Source organism: Vicia villosa, linkage group LG1, assembly GCF_029867415.1.
Source record: "Vicia villosa cultivar HV-30 ecotype Madison, WI linkage group LG1, Vvil1.0, whole genome shotgun sequence".
Lineage (NCBI taxonomy): Eukaryota > Viridiplantae > Streptophyta > Magnoliopsida > Fabales > Fabaceae > Vicia > Vicia villosa.
The window spans coordinates 228,836,593-228,854,312 of NC_081180.1; the positions used below are offsets into that span (position 1 = coordinate 228,836,593).

Genomic DNA, 17,720 nt, shown 5'->3' on the forward strand with positions numbered 1-17,720 from the left:
CAGGAAGCTGCAATTAAAAATCTGGAAACTCAAGTAGGGCAACTGGCTAAACAAATTGCAGCCACTCAGTCAAATGCAACATTCTCCGCGAACACTCAAGATAATCCTAAAGAGCATTGTAAAGCAGTGACGACTAGAACCGGTCAGAAAGGTGCTGAGAAAGAAGTTGAAATCAATGATACCGAGAAAGAGGATAATAATCAGGCTGCGGAAGATGAGGAGAATGAAATCATAGTGAGCACCATGAGCAAAGAGGCTGAAAGAGAAATAGATGAGACCAAGAAAGAAAGAGGGATGACAGAGAAAAGAAAAAGTTCTAAGAAAAAGAAGGTAGATCCTGTGATACCAAGCCAACATCTACCATACCCCCACGCTCCGTCAAAGTCAGACAATGCCAGGCAATATAACAGGTTTATGAGCATCTTCAAGCAACTCCATATAAACATACCATTTGCCGAAGCATTAGAGCAAATGCCCAAATATGCTAAATTTATGAAGAAAATGCTCACAAAGAAAAAGGGATGCATAGATGAAGAAACTGTGGTGCTTGATGCTCAATGTAGTGCTATAATCCAAAGAACTACTCCAAGAAAGGAATCCGATCCGGGGCGAGTAACCTTACCATTAAATATTGGAGGTAAGTTCACTGGCGATGGGTTAATTGATCTGGGGTCGAGCATCAACCTAATCCCTTTATCCATTGTCAAGAAGCTAGGGAATATTGTGATGAAGCCCACTAGTATGACTTTACAATTGGCCGACAAGTCTATCACTTCACCCTATGGAGTGATTCAGGATCTGCTAATTAAAGTAGACAAATTCTTTTTCCCGGTAGACGTTGTGGTTGTTGACATGGAAGAAGATCATGAGGTACCTGTGATTCTAGGAAGGCCATTCATGAAAACCGCTCGAATGATGATTGATCTGGATGAAGGGATCATGAAAATAAGGGTGCAAGATGAAGAGGTAAAATTTAATCTGTTCAAGGCCAAGAAGCATCTTAAGGACAAGAGTGATATCTTCCAAATCGATACAACTGAGGGAATAACCAAGGAAGACAAAAATCAACCTCCGAGCTACTTCCAAGTTGGACAAGAGGTACTCCTGTGCAACTCAAAACTAAGATGTCTCTCGGGTAAAGCAGCAACAAAATGGTCTGGACCACTGATAGTAAAAGGTATATGCGACCATGGTGCCATTATGGTAGAGAATCCACTGACAAAAGAGAGGAGAACCGTTAATGGAAAACGGTTAAAAGATTTCTTCGGGGGAGTGGAGCAACATGCACAATTTTTAGTTCCTTGAAAGCATGAACCGTCGAGCCATGCGACGTTAAACGAAGCACTTTGTGGGAGGTAACCCACACTTCTAATGTTTTATTTTGTTTTGTTTATTTTTATTTCAGGAAATAATAAGGGAACCTTTCTGGTGAAAGCTAGGAAGAGGCAATTGATATTGCAATACCCTCTGTGAGTCAACCCTCTCGGGCTTGTTACGAAACATTGAGGTCAATGTTTAGTTCAAGTTTGGGGGTGGATTTACTCTTTTGCATTTTTCAATTTTATGCTTTTATTTTTGTCATTTTATCCCTAGTAGAAAGAGTAGTTCCACAACATAATGAAAACCTCAAGCAAAGCACCAACAATGGAGCAACATGCGTGAAAGTGGTAGTGAGGGAAAATTTCGAAATTTTTGAGATTTTTTCTTTCTTTTTCAATAAGTAACAAAGCAGGTATGAATTTTCAAACTCAAACTCTTAATGTGTGCAATGAAACTTAAGGTGTTAGTAAATACTGTCAGAAGTTCTTTATGGTACATTGTTTATTGGATCAGCTTAGCCTTAACCATTGTGAGGAAATCTTTCCATTGTTTACTATATGCAGGAGACCATCAATTGTTTTGACTTGTTTGTATCATGCTAAACCGGTTGTTGCATCGTTTGTGGAAATCTGTGAAAGTGATTTAGGCGCTTGTTTGAATCTGAGAGTTCTTTTAGCCTATTTTAACGTAAAACTTATTTTCTTCTGTGAGAGTGTGATCTTTTGCTAACCATTCTTTGAGCCTGAGGTCAAGATAAGCATCATAATATGCACCAAGGAAAATACCTGGTGAGTTTTGATCTCAATAAAGAGTTTTGTTCTGGATCATCAACCATAAAATTTGGTGATGTGTTTTCTCTTTGACCCTTTTTAGAAAGTAGGGGAGCATTCATATAATCTGAATACAGGTTGATCTCCAAGTTGGGGAGAGTCACATTCAAAAGAAGAGTAAGTACTTATGGTAATCGGTGAAAGATAAAAGAAGTCGTAGCTTGAAAAAAAAAAAGAGAAGTAACAACGCTTGAATATAAAGATTATTGAAAAAAAAATGTGAAAAAGAAGAATTAAGCTACGAATGAATGAAAAAAGATGGACAGGTAAAGGAAGTAGAGTTTTAGAGAAAAAGAAATAAGTTATGAATTGGATGCTTCCCTATATTAGGAACAACCCTTGATTATCTTCTTTTCTTTGAATCTAAACCACATTACAACCATAGAAAGACCTTCTGATTCTCAGATTCCACAAGACTTGATGCGAGCAATTTGGTGAACGTATGATATGGATCTTTGTTGATTTAATTGCTTGGATGAGTGTTTAACCCCTCTTTTATTCATCATACTTTTTGATGAGAGTGATTAGTGCTGATTCAATTACAATTGTGTAGTGTTTTGAGCTTCTGGAGGTAATTTGCTTTCAACGTTTGTTTCATGTGGATGTTCTGAGTTTGCAGGTAGAAGAGGAGTATTTGACTTAGTTACTGGATTGAACCACTTGAGAAAAACTTTTTGAAAAACTTGTTGCTTGATTATCGGTAAACTTTGCTGGAGGTAAGTAATTTTGTTTAGGGACAAACAAAACTCTAAGTTGGGGAGAGTTTGTTAGGAGTAAATTAATGGTAAATTCATGTGTTAATAGAAGTGATTTAGTCTCCAAACCAATGCAAAATGTGATGAATCCATAGGTTTTTATGAAGAATTGAACTGAATAAGTTTAGTTCATGTATAAAGCAAATCGAATCACTTGTGGGTGTTATTGTTGCAGGTTTTGAGCTGAATTGGAACTTAAGAAGAACATGAGGAGGATAGAGAGCTTGAAGTCTCAAAGGCAAAGGAAAAAGTTGGTTTTTGCAAAGGTCGCGCCGCGAGAGTTCTTCCTTGCGCCGCGAAAATATCTCTGTTTGAGGGGCGCGCCGCGCCAGCCCGTTGCCGCGCCGCGGCCTCGGCGTTAAAAGCCCAAAAATTCTGTTTAAAAGCCCTAGCTTCCAAGAGAAAAAGGGTGGTTAGAGAACTTTGTGAAGAGCGAAATTAGGAGAGCATTCTGAGTTTGCAATCAAGAACAACAATTGAAGGCCAATTCTTTACCAATTGAAGACATTCCATTGATGAAGATGAATCCCTCTATTAATTCTTGTGTGTTCTCCATGTCTATGGAGAGCTAAATCCCTCTTGTTGAGTCTAAGGTAGTAGTTAACCTATGAATGTACATTACCATTGATTAATTCCTGTGAACAATTGTTTGAATTTATTATCAATAAGAAACCTTGTTTTAATTTACATCATTGTTGAATCTTTGATCGAAAGAGAGGATTTAACTTTTGCCCTAGGTTACTATATTGGTTCAATTATAATTTGCAGAGATGGAATTGTGATTGGGTTTTCATAATTATCGTTCTTAAGTACTATTATCGATATTGATATTTGGAGAGATCGAATCTCATACCGGTAAAAGTTTATCTAATTTGATTTGCAGACATGGAATCTTATTTGAGGATAAGTGAAGATAATGATTCAAAGGATTGTTCTATTGTGAATTAATTGATAATTGTATAGGATTAGGTTGATGAACCCTAAAGGCTCAACATCTTTCTTTACTTGTTAACACAAAGTCCTTTACTTGCTTTTAATTTATTATTTGCTTTTGATATTAGAAGTATAAAACAAACCAAACTCAATTTTTCCTAACTCAAAATAAACAACTATAGAACGGCAGTGATATTAACCAATCCCTGTGGATACGATATATTACCGAAAATATTTACCCAAAAATACTTTCAACATCGTCATCAACACCAAGACATACCTCTCTAATTCTTGCTCTACAACAAAACAGTGGCGCCATCTAAGGGAATTGACTGTTGATTTCTGCTAAATCTCATCATTGAATATTCCCATTTCAGATCTTTATATATCTGAAAATTGTATTGAATGAAGGAGGTTCGAGAGGTCTCTGAACTAAGTTGTATCCCGATACTCTCTGTCGATACTGTTGGGAAGATCTAGTCGATCGAATCGAACCTCTCTTGTCAACTCTGGAAGGAGGTGCATTTGTTGAAAAAGGACAGAGAGATGCAAGACTGGTCCTAGGATTTTTGGACGAAGAAAAAGTAGACGGAATTTCTGATGCAGATTTTCCTCTAGTCATCACCGCCATCATAGTAAATCACTCCGTCTCCAGAATTTTGGTGGATGACGGAGGTTTCTGTAACTTGATCTAATCATAAATCCTTGCTAAACTTGAAGTAGGATCACAAGATTTGAGACCTTACAGAGATCAAAGCCTACTTTCTTTTGATGATTCCCCGTTAATCCTTGCAAACATATCTGATTGCCTGTTATATTGGGGTTTTGTCTTTTGCGAACCACCATTCTATCAATAAATTCCTGATTTTTGGTCAACCAATTTCCATTCTTATTTACTTGTTCTTTTGCAAGATGTCATTTATTTTTTATAGTAATTTCTCAAACAAACGTTTAATAATAAACATGCTTTTGAAAATTAAAAAACGTTTTCTTTGACTTTTGAATAAAACAAAAAGGAATGTTTATGGTTGTTCAAGTTTTGAATTCCCCAAATGATCTCAGATTCCCCATTACAACAATGTATGAGATTCTCCAGTGATTTGTTAATCCTGGTTGTTTGGTTGATTTTGGTTTTCCTCCAACCAGTTTGTTTCTACGGCGTTGAAAGTGTTTGATTCCTGAAGGTTTGTTGGTAGCTCTCCAGCTGATCTTTGGCTTCCCCGGTGGATTAAGATGATTATTAATATCCCTAGTAGCTTGATGCATGGTTTACTTCTAGCTTCCCTAGAGTGGTGGTCCTGGCTCCCCCCAAGCAATGTTGAAGTTTCTCCTGCATGTTTGATCCTTGTAGTTTTGCTTTGGATTTTCCCCAGTAGGTGTGGTTCCCCAACTAATGAGTTCTCTCCAGCAAGCGAGGTACCCCAACAGATGATGCTCCCCAAAAGGTTTATTTCCTCTGGAAGATGTTATATAAGACAAGCTCCCCATTGTAGAGTTTTCATCTAGCTGAGAGTTGGTCGAGTATCTGGTTCTATGGTTCTTCCATTAAGTTAATATTTGTTTGTTTTGTCAGCATAAGCATAACATCACATACATGTTAAACATTCATACATCATTCCCCCGTGCAGATAGCATTCATTTTCATTCCCCTTGAATCGGGAGGGAGTTACCTTTTGGGTAACTATATATTCTAAATACACTTCCTTGGTGTTTTCCCTAAGAAAAGTCTATTTCTTTCAGTTCCCCCACTGAGTTTACTCCTCATGGGATGGTTTATTTTAGTCTTCTTCCCCAGCTTATTTGTCTATATGAAAGGATTCCCCACTCGAGTTCACTCCTCATTAAGTAGAATCTTGATTGACCGTTTTTATCTAGTTTGTTCCAAGTTTGAACTTTGGTCCCCTGTAGCAACTTTTGACCTCTCTAGGTTGGACACCTAAGTGATGGAGAAGACATTGCTTTATATCTTTTGGATCTTATTTTTCCTCAACAGAGAAGATTGGTTCCTTGGTATTGGAATTTATCTCCCCAACAGTTATTGCACTAGCAATTTTGCAAAGACTTTATTGAAACAGTAAGTGGCAGTCTCCTATCTTGAGAGTTTCTCTATTCCAGTCAGATAAAATTATGGTTTCCGTAGCAAATGGCTATATCTTTAGTATGTTCCCCGAAGAGAAATATTTTATGATACAACAATTTTTACCGGATGGTTGTCTCCCAGCAGGTGGCTGTCTCTTTATTTGAGAAGCCTGTTGTGATGCTTGATCAAAGTTGAGCTTGATCCCTAACAAGTAGCAGTCTCTTTATTTGAGAAGCTTGTTTTTTACTTGGTTAAAGAAGAAATTGAGACTCGTTCCAAATTGTGTACCAGAAGTCATGAGAGGTTTTTACCCTTTCCAGGAGGAATCCTTGGTTAAAGAAGAAGTTGAGATCCGTTCTAGGTGGAAGACCAGAAGTTTTGGGAAGCTTATTATCAGCATTCGGTCTACCTTCATCTATGAGTTGGTATTTCATCTTCATCCATGAGTCAGTGTAATACTATTTCTTTACTGCCATCTATGAGTCAGTATTATCTTGATGTTTCTACCTTCGTCTATGAGTTGGTAGTTTATCGTCGTCTATGAGTTGGTATTATCTTGTTCTTGCCTTCAACTATGAGTTGCTAGTGTTTTTCCGCTCTCTACCTTTGACTATGAGTTGGTACTATCTTATCATCTTATTCCCACCTTCAACCATGAGTTGGTAGTTTACCTTCATTGATGAGTTGGTGTAATTGTGTGGGTTTTCCATCGTCTATGAGTTAGTATTACCAGTTTTCTTTATTGTCGTCTATGAGTCGGTATTGTCTTGGTTTACTGCCTTCAACTATGAGTTGGTAGTATTTCTAGATCCTACTTTCTACTTATGTCTATCAGTTGGTAATATTGCTTGCTTTGTCCTCAGCTGACTATCTTGGGTTTTCCCCCAATAGATCAATGCCTCTTACTTATCCCCAGTGAATTCCTTCCATTGAGGGATATCCTTCCTCTCTGATTCCCTGACTATGCTTTAGGTCATTCCCTAGAATGAGTCCTTGTAGTCATCTTGTCCCCAGTGAGTTGTGTCTCCCTGTTGGACTCCTCAAGTTTTTTCAACAAATTAGTGTCGTGGATTATCCCCACAGTATCTGTCTCCCGCAGCGCATTCCTCGTGGAGCCCGACCATTTTGCATCCATATCATAAACATTGTGTGGCATCTTAGGGATAAAAAGCAGGTCTTATGTATTTAATTATCTTCTATCCTATTGGTGCAAAGATTTCAATCGTCATATATCTAGATAGAAGAAACTTAAATAGAGGCAAATGTCATACCCCAATTTTTACCTCTAGTATCCCACCTATCGTTCATTTACATTTGAACAAGATCAAAAGCATGCTTCCCTTCTATCCCCTTAATCCTTGGGTTTACCTTTTGTGGGAGATAACCAAGAACCCCTTGTGTTTCTTTTTACATATTTATTTGCTTATGTTTATCAGTTAACTTCCACTAACCTTTATTCAAAATGCAAAATTATGTTTTTGTGTGGATTTCCTTTTCTCTTATTGGACAAGATAGGGTTGGAAATCAAGGAAAGAGGGTGTCTACTATTCAAGAGGATCTTATTTCATACTCAAAGATTTTCAAATGCTTCAAGTGATTTGGCTTGTGGTTTAAGTTTTCCTAAAGATCAAGCATTGTTTCCAAATTAGGGTTTTGGTCCCTCAAAGTCAAAGTTGTGGTCAACTCTTGATCAAATGGACTTTCCTTCAAGGCATGACCAATAATCTTAGGCCATTATCATGTTAATATTATTCAACATCAATTGATCAAGAGAAGTTCAACATTGAGGCTTATTTGTACAAGTGATTCAAGTTTGGTTTATGGTTTATTTCCATGCCTATTCCATTCATTTTCCCATGAAATCTTCAAGGTTTCTTCAATACCTATTAAGCTACATCCATATGTTATTCATTTAATCATCACTGAGCTTTGGAATGCAAGAGAACATCAAAAATGACAAGTTGGTGCAAGGTGGTTTGACCTAAAATCAAGTATGGCTCACCATGTGGTCAAAATGGCATAACTTTCTCAATTTTCAAAATTTATGGGCGCTTCTTGAGGCCAAATGTCCCTTTTGATGTCCTCTACAACTTTCATTTACAGGTCAAACATCAATTCAGCCACTAAGCATCTCAACTTTTGGATTAGACTTCAGGTCACTTGTGCACAAAACTAGGTCCATTACATGGTTGACCTAATGCCCAACCTGATTTTCAGTGGTATGACCCCAACTTTGCAAGCTTTCCATTTTCACATCAAGTATCCTTTTTAATTGATTCTTTTGCATTGTGTTTTACTCCATGCAAGGATCATTTGGCTTAAAGAAAATTAAAAATTGCATGAACCAATTCCATTTGGCATATGCATGAACATGGGTGCATGAACTCTGTTTTAAGTCGTGACCTATAATTAGAAATCATGTACAATTAAACTTGGGGACCACCAATACATGTGAAAACTTGTTTATCATGACCAAATGCATCGAGTACAGCACAAAACAACTTGAAATTGCTCCAAATTCACGCATTTCACCCTTGCTTCACACAATTTTCAATTTGAGAAAATTCTAGAGATGATACACACGTTTGGGATCTGAATCCCACACGTATATGATCTAATTCCATTCCCTATCAATAGAGAATTATCTCCCCTTCACTTTCAAGCTTTGAAAGCCACGGAAACTTTGCCTCCATTATTCACAAAAAGCTCAAAAACCTGAAGTTCGTTTTCACGTTTTCTCTAAATTTTAAATTCAAATTTCTCCCTAAAAAGTTTCATCATCATCATCTTCATCTGAAGCTAACTGAAGCATAACAGAAGTTGGAAACATCCTGAAATTACCTTCACGTACCATTTCACCATTTTCAGACTTCAGAGCTCACTTGGGAAAGGTAGATACGAGTTCCTATTCCACTCAAACGAGTTACCACTCTCTTCGTCTTGTTCCACTGATCAAAAGTACTAATCTATCTGGAACTTATTCATTGTGTTTATCATTTAATTTACTTTGAAGTTTCTAGGGCTCTTGCATTTTTCTGCAAATTCTATTTGCTTAGATCAAATAAGTTGTTCATGAGAAAAGAGACATAAACAATGATGTTAGTTGAAGCTTAATCATGTGTCGTTATGGCTTAAAACAACTAGTGCATTGATCTGCAAAAAGCAAGTTCAGTGGTTGAAGATGAAGTTTTTCGCGCGCAATGAAGAAAATTTTGAATCCTCTAGCCAATATCCTGTTGACACCTCACCTATCCATTGGTTTTTATTTTCTTTTTCTATTTTAAATTCCTTTTAATTGTAATTTCTTTCAAATATTATTAAAAATAGCTCCTAAATACTTTTTCATTCCAAATGTTTTCTATAATTTCATAAAAATATTTTCCATCACATATGTTTTTTTCCAGAAATTAAAAATGATTTTCAATATTTTTTGTTATTTTTCCATTATTTTATTTTTAATTCATTTCACCATAATTTTCAAAAAAAATTGGATACAACTTTTGAGATCTTATTTCTCATAATTTTCTGATTTTCCATCATTTTCTTGATCATTTATTTGATAATGAAATTCTGGTATTCAGATCTCAGATGTACTAAGAGATGTTGAGACACTGATATCTGAATAACACACAATGACAAGGTAATAACGATTAAAACAATACTGAAAAATAAATGAACACACATAATTGTTCACCCAGTTTCATGTATAGCAACACCTACTCTAGGGGCTACCAAGTCAGGGATAAGTTCACTATGATAGTATCAATTCGAAGTCCTATGTAAACAACCTTTGGTCTACTGCTTTCTCACTTAATCACTACTCGTGTTATACTTCTACCTAAGACTCACCTAGGTATGAGATCCTTCTCAATCCCCCTTAATCACAACTGTGATAATCAGTTTAAAAACTTTGGAAGACACAATTCAAAGATACACAATCACTCAATGCTTAAAAGCTTATGAACGATCAACAGAACTTGCAACTCAAAAACAAAACAATCCAACTTTTCTATCAGGATGATATTAGAGAGGCTCTCAAACAAGAAAATACAAAATACAAAGTAAGTTCCATGTAACAATTAGGTTTGTTGCTTTCTATTTAAAACAATCTTCTGGAGTGGATTGGGCTTCAAAATTGCAGCAGGGCAATGCTAAAAAAACTCCAATATATTTTCCATAAAGACAGGGCTTCAATCATTTGTTTCCTAAATAATATCCATGTTTATAAACTAAGAATACATCTTGAAAACAAATAAAATCTTTTATACTTAAACTAAGCGCCACATATTATTGCATAATATTCCTAGAATATTCTGCATCTGTAACAACCTAACAGATTCCAAATATCCAATTGTACACAAGCGCGATGTTGTATGATCATGCATAGGACATTTGGCTCGACATGTTGCTCCAATTGGTAGAACATCTTATTCAACATGTTCCTCCATAAGTTAGTTATACCAAACATAATGCCAATCATAAACTTAGAGAATTAACAATCTCCCCTTTTGGCTTATTTTGGCTAAAACAACTTAATACCTTTTGCACACACAAATACAGAGCAACTAAGGTTTGAAAATAAATCAAACACATAAAATACTCAGCCCTGCAGAGAAAAATCACACCGTAGAGATTCCACACAATCAGAGACATTAGCAGCAGAAAAAAACATGTTAGTCAGTGGAATCTGAAACCAGTCAGATAATGTCAGGACATTATGTCTGACATCTCTGCAACAAATACCAATCCAGCAATTTTTAAACCTGGAAGCTAATCATCACTTTAGAGAATCATAAAGTTCTCCCTCTGAACAATAGAAGTGGTTAGTGTTTAGTACATACACACACATATTACTCCCCCTTTTAGCCATAATAGGACAAAGGTAAGAAACTAAGCAAAAAGAAACCACAATAGCACATGAGCATATAGAGTTATATTGCATAAGGTGCACTAATGTTAAACAAATCCTAGGCATTTAACCCTTATATCGCACAAACCAAATAAACAATGAAATTCCTGGGCCAAGTAATGATAGATGTGGTTAATTCAATCTCATAGTAGAAAGCATTACTTACTACTACTCATCATAAGGTATCATCATCTCATCACAAAACAACTCTAGGATCCTATATCCAATGGTTTAGTTTATCCCCCCAGAATATAGATTATTTCATTAGCTCGCTTACACTTTGAACGACACTTCAAACGCAATCCGAAAACTCAAGTTACGGCCTGTGCAAAATTTCTGGTTCAGGCACCTCTCACCCCTCGTTCACCCGGAGACTGAAGGTATTAGCCAACCTCTCAATCTTCTCAAGTATCTTGCCCGGAAAGTTAAGGAAGTGGAAAACACTTCCCCTCACTTGCACTACTCGCCCTCCTAGTCTTATTTTATAATCGGCTCGCTAGGCGAGGAGGTCGCTCGGCCCGGCAAATCGCACGATTAGAGAAATTCTGATGCGATTTCCTACATAATTCAGTCCAATTTTCCTGCAATTTCTTCATGTTACAAGTCCTAAATCATCATTTATGCTAAGAATTTCATCCTATGACCACAACTCAATGTATTATACATTACGGGTATCATTCTATTGCAATTTCTTACCTCTAATTCATCTATGTCCTTCACATCATCAACAAATCCTCATAACCCCAAAACCAATTCTACAACTATCAATCACTTAGGCCAATTATAATAATTAGGATAGACTCCCCTTACCTTAGATTGAATCTCGGTATCAAAATCCTCTTCACGTTCTACAAAGCCTTCAAGTTCTCCCAAGCCCTAGCTCTCCTCTCTTTCGCGTTCTTCCAAACTTTTCACGATTGAATGAAAACCCTCTTCCTTCTTTTCTCTTTTGTTTTCACTTAACCCCCCTTGAAAAGACTATCTCGCCTTATCACCTCTAATACCAATATTATTCTATTTATTTAATTAAAATAATCTCAACTAATTATTCTAGAATACTCCTAATTCTCAATAATTCTCATAACACCTATGCACCACCAAAAATCATCGAAACATCAAGATTTCATAAGGACTCATATATTCACGCCAAATTAATTAAATAACTAATTAAATAATTAATCTATATTTTTGAGGTGTTACAAGAACGGATAAGACTCTCTCATCAAGTCCTCGCACTCCCATGTCAAACTTTCACCATCTGGTCCACCCCACAATACCTTCACTAAGGAAATCTCCTTACCTCATAAATCTTCACTTCTCGTCCTTCTATTCGCATTGGTGACGCTTCAATAATCATATTATCTCTTACCTGAACATCATCCGTTTGAGTCGCATGCGAAGGATCAGGAACATACTTTCTCAACCGCAATACATGAAACACATCATGAAGATTCGCAAGCGACGATGGAAAGGAAATCCAATAGGCCACCTCACCTATCCTCTCTGAAATCTTTTACGGACCAATAAAACGTGGCGTAAGCTTTCTCGATTTTAAAACTCCTCCAACACCAGGTACCAAAGTAACTCTCGAAAATACATGATCATTTACCTGGAACTCGAGTGCTTTCCTTCTCTGATCATGATAACTCTTCTGATGTCTCTGAGAAGCTTTCATCCTCTTTCAGATCATTCTTATCTTATCATTCGTCTCTTGCACAATCTCGGGTCCGAGCACAACACTCTCGCTCGACTCATACCAACACAACAGAGTCCTACACCTCCTACCATACAACGCTTCATACGGTGCCATACCGATACTTGCATAAAAATTATTGTTGTAAGTAAATTCAATTAGTGGCAAATGGCTATCCCAAGCTCCTCATTTGTCCAACACACAAGCCCTCGACAAATATTCTAATGATTGAATAGTCCTCTCGGTCTGACCATCCATCTCCAGGTGATATGCTGAACTCAACTTCAACATAGTACCCAAAGCTTCTTGCAAACTCTTCCAAAACCTTGATGTAAATCTTGGATCTCTGTCTGACACAATACTCGACGGTATTTCGTGCAATCTCACAATCTCCTAGATATACATCTCAGCCAAATTAGAAATAGGATGGTTAATCTTCATCGGTAAGAAATGAGCCGACTTAGTCAACCTATCCACAACCACCAAAATAGAATCATTGTCATTGGCAGTCTTTGGTAAACCTGTCGCAAAATCCATGGAAATGCTATCCCACCTCCACTCTGAAATGTTCAACGGTTGCATTAACCCAGAAGGTCTATGATGTTTAACCTTTGATTTCTGAAAATTTAAGCAAGCATAAACAAACTCAACAACCTCTTTCTTCATACCCGGCCACCAAAATAACCTCTTCAAGTCCTGTTACATCTTCGTAGCACCCGAATGAATACTTAACCTACTTCTATGTCCTTCCTCAAGAATACTCTTCTTAAGTTCTGGAAAGTTTGGAATACACACTCTATTCTCGAATCTCATCACACCATTCTCATCAATTCAGAACTATCCTTCTTCACCTTGGTTAACCAATGTCAATTTCTCAACCAATTCCAAGTCGGATTTCTGTCCTTCTCGAATTTCGTCAAGAATACTACTCTTCAATTTCAACACTCCCAACTTCACAATATCCGGAGTTGATTCACACATCAAACTCATATCTCTGAATTTTTCAACTAATTCCAATTCATGCACCATCATCATAGACATATGAAACGACTTCCTACTCAATGCATTAACTACAACATTTGCTTTACCAGGATGGTAACTCAAATCAAAATCATAATCCTTCAATAACTCGAACCATCTCCTCTGCCTCATGTTTAACTCCTTCTGATTAAACAAGTACTTCATACTTTTATGATCACTGAACACTTCAAATTTAGAGCCAAAAAGATAATGTCTCCAAGTTTTCAGTACGTACACCATCGCGGCCAACTCTAAGTCATGCGTAGGATAATTCGTCTCATGAAATTTAAGTTATCTTGAAGCATAAGCAACAACTTGCCCACTTTGCATCAATACTCCTCCAAGGCCAATCTTTGATGCATCACAATACACCATGAACGATTCACTTGGATTAGGCAAAATTAATACCAGAGTGGTCGCCAAATTCTTCTTCAACTCTACGAAGCTTTTCTCACGTGCAACATCCCATGCATAAGTTTGAACCTTTCTAGTCAACTGAGTTAGCAGGAATGCCAACTTAGAAAATCCTTCAATAAACCTTCGATAGTAACCTGCTAAACCAAGAAATCTTCGAATCTCAATTGCAGGCTTCAGAGTCTCCTATTGCAGTACATCATCAGCTTTAGAAGGATCTACAACAATTCCACCACTAGAAATCACATGGCCAAGAAAATTTACTTCCTTCAACCAAAACTCACATTTCGACAACTTCGCGTACAACTTCTTCTCCTTCAACACTTGCAATACCATTCACAAATTCTTAGCATGCTCTTCTCTTGATTTGAAATAAATCAAAATATCATCACTGAACACCACCACAAACTTATCCAGATAGGAATGGAAAGTTCGGTTAAGGTATTCCATGAAAACACCTGGGGCATTCGACACACCGAACGGCATGATAGTATATTCATAATGACTATACCTCGTTCGAAAAGCCGTCTTCGAAATATCATCTGGTTTAACTCGAATCTGATGATAACCCAACCTTAAATCAATCTTACTAAAAATGTTAGCACCCACCAACTGATCCATCATATCATCAATCCTTGGAAGTGGATACTTATTCTTAATCGTCATTTTATTCAACGGTCGTAGTCCACACAACCTCATACTTTTGTCTTTCTTCTTGACTAATAACACAGGCGCACCCCACGGAAAAACACTTGGTCGAACAAACTTCTTCTCAAGCATCTCTTTCAATTGCCTCTTCAATTCATTCAGCTCGGAATCCGACATTTTATAAGAAATCGTCGATACTGGACTCGTACCTAGCACCAATTCTATAGAAAATCCTACTTCACGTTCCAGAGACATATCACTTATATCATCTAGAAACATCTAAGAAAATTCAAGTACTTTTAAAATTTGCATTTTTGAAAAGATTAAAATGTAAAAGTGAATTTAAAATTACTAAGATAGGAGTCATTCATTAATACATTTCTTGACCCAAATAATTAACTACTTTGACTTGGACCACTCAACAACAACTTTTAGAAGAGATTGCATGCAAAATACATTTAATGCATTTAACTCAGTTTTAAAAATATACATAAAAACTTAACGTAGAAGAGATTGAATACCAAAATAATATAAACAATAATATACAAAACTAGACAAATAATGAAACTAAAGTCCTAGAGGACAAAATAAACTTCACTCATTTTACATATAAGTTTTAGAAAGTGTTGATTTTATATAAATAAAGAATAAAATTAAACCAATTTATGAAGAAAAATTGTAAACATTGAATCAACATACTCGTTAAGTCCATAGTTATATTCATAAAAATTAGTTTGGAGTAGTTTTAATGTATAGATTTAAAATAATTATTAATTTGAACTATCTACTCCTTTCCCAAATACTATTTAATTTTCATCGTTCGATAAACCTAACTCAAAAAATTTACATGCAATCGGTGTAAAGATGTGTCTCTTTCCCTAGACAAAAATAAAGAGCATGACACAATAAACCAAAGCATCATAAATAACTCAAAATATTGAAATTAAAAAAAAATAAAAAATACTTCGACGCGCTTGGAAAAGCGAGTGGGTCTAAAATTAGACGAAAATACACGCTGCCAAAATGATAAGAACCAGATCTCTGACTAGAAAAGGAATGCCATCATGCTGATACCCACACGCTCACATCGCAGTTCCCGCTCCCAGCAGAAACCACACCCACTCTCTCCCAAACCGCGCGTGAATCCACTTTCCAGCCGTTGTTTCTTCTAAGGTGGTCCAAAACCAACAGCATCAAATGGGTGTCAATTTCTCGTCGGTTGTCTATCACGCCGCCCAACATTCCTAAAACGCCAAACCGTAAAACACGACTCTATCACTTTACTATACTACTATTAGTTCAAGATTTTGAACAAAAATTAGAACACTTTTCCATCACACCCATTACTTTAAATACATTATACCTCATCTTTATCAATCTTTATCATATGATAAGTATAATTAATGGTATAAAATACTAACAAAAGGAGAAGTATTTTCTACTCTGTCAAGTAAAGCTAAAAAATGTCATAAAAAAATGCTTGATGTGAACCCCTAGCATTTATTTCAACGTGAGAATCTAGCTCAATAACGCATATAGTACCACTACTCATATCACATCAACTAATATGAAAATTAGTAAAATAAATTATCATAAGATACTAAATTTCATTTTTTTTTCTTCTAAAATGTTAGATAGACTTAGATACATTACATTTAGATGGATACTCCGCTTCATGATAATTATGATGCTAATAAGAGAAAAAAAAGACAAGATTACACTAATTATAGATAAGAACCTAAAACGACGCCGTCAACGGGTTTCATTTACGCTACATTTTTTTCTAGGGTTTTTCAAAGCCACAACGGTGGAGGTTCGTTAAGGTCAATCGGGATCCCACGTCGGACAAGTCCCAAGTAAGCCGCTGTTGGTGAGTTCTCAACCATCTGAACTCTGGTGGAAACCGGAAGAGCAGCGTCATTGCGTCTCTGTCCACTGACGGCGGTGATGGGAGGAGGCTGAGGAGGGTTGAAATCCTTGAGAATACCGGTTTGGAGAAACTCCGTGAGAACCAAGCTCCGTGACGGAACTGGTGGCCAAGTGGTTAGGCCAGTAGAAGGAGCGTTGAGGTCGAGAGAAAGCCCGCCGGGGACCGGAGCCGGAGGGAAGTTTGTTTTAGCTTTAGCTCCACGGAGAGAACGAGCGGCGCCGTCGTAAGCAAGTGCAGCTTCTTCAGGAGTATCAAATGTACCCAGCCAAACTCGTGTCTTCTTCCAGGGATCACGAATCTCAGCAGCGTAGCGTCCCCATGGTCGCTTTCTAACACCTCTGTAGTGTCCTTCACGGTTCGCAGAAGAAGATGATGAAGAAGCCATGAACGAGAAAACAAACACAACAAACACAACAAGGTGCTAAAAAAAACAGAAAAGAAAGATGTGAAGGGAAGTGAAGAGGTGATTTGAGTTTATAAAAGTGATGGGACCCACATTGGCTCCCGTAATTGTCGGCTGGCCGGCACCACCACAACTGCTTCTATCACTTTGGTTTATGTTTTTCACTTTGTGATTATGTTTTGTATATATAGACACACCAAATTATAGTGGGGAACAAATTTGGATAAATAACGGAGAGCCGTTGATTTTGAGGTTATTGGATGGACGGTTGAGATGGAAGGATATGAGAGAAAGTGGTGGGACCAGTTGGGAGAGCCGCCAGCTGATAAGACGTGTGGGTGGAAGTGGGCGGTAGGGGTATGACGTAAGCCCTAGTGATGTGGTACGGTGATTCTGAGCGGCGCCTGACATTTTTTGAATAATAAAATAAATTTTTAATGTTGGTGTTTTTTTGGGATTGAGATGTTTCATTTGAGAGAGGAGTAAATAAAGAGGTTGGAATTTGAGTTGACGTAATGAAAGGGAAAAGTGAGGTGAGGTGGAGGGATGTGATTGGAGGAGGGAGAAAGTGGGGATGAGGGGGAGAGGTGAGAGAGAGTAGCACGTGGAATGGTGTCTGAGTTGCAGGGAACAGGTGAAAAATGGGCCACATTGGGGGAGAAGATGGGCTGGTCTCGTTGGCGTGTTTGACTATGTTGTTGGTGGTGTTGGTTGGGCTCTGTTGTTGGTGTTGGTTGAATAAATATGTAATAAAAGTAATAAAAAAAAGAAAAGAAAAGATAAAA

General features: G+C 37.1%; 1 protein-coding gene across 1 annotated transcript; it reads right to left on the bottom strand.

The window, feature by feature from the left end:
- Window positions 1-16,256: 16,256 nt before the first annotated feature.
- On the bottom strand, window positions 16,257-17,331 carry LOC131623403 (ethylene-responsive transcription factor 12-like). Its single transcript, XM_058894417.1, has one exon. The coding sequence runs from the start codon at window positions 16,915-16,917 to the stop codon at window positions 16,396-16,398; it is 522 nt and encodes a 173-aa protein (XP_058750400.1). The 5' UTR covers window positions 16,918-17,331; the 3' UTR covers window positions 16,257-16,395.
- Window positions 17,332-17,720: the final 389 nt, after the last annotated feature.

What these genes read in the sequence shown, in the direction of transcription:
- LOC131623403 (XM_058894417.1), bottom strand. Translation starts at nt 16,917, where the DNA reads ATGGCTTCTTCATCATCTTCTTCTGCGAACCGTGAAGGACACTACAGA.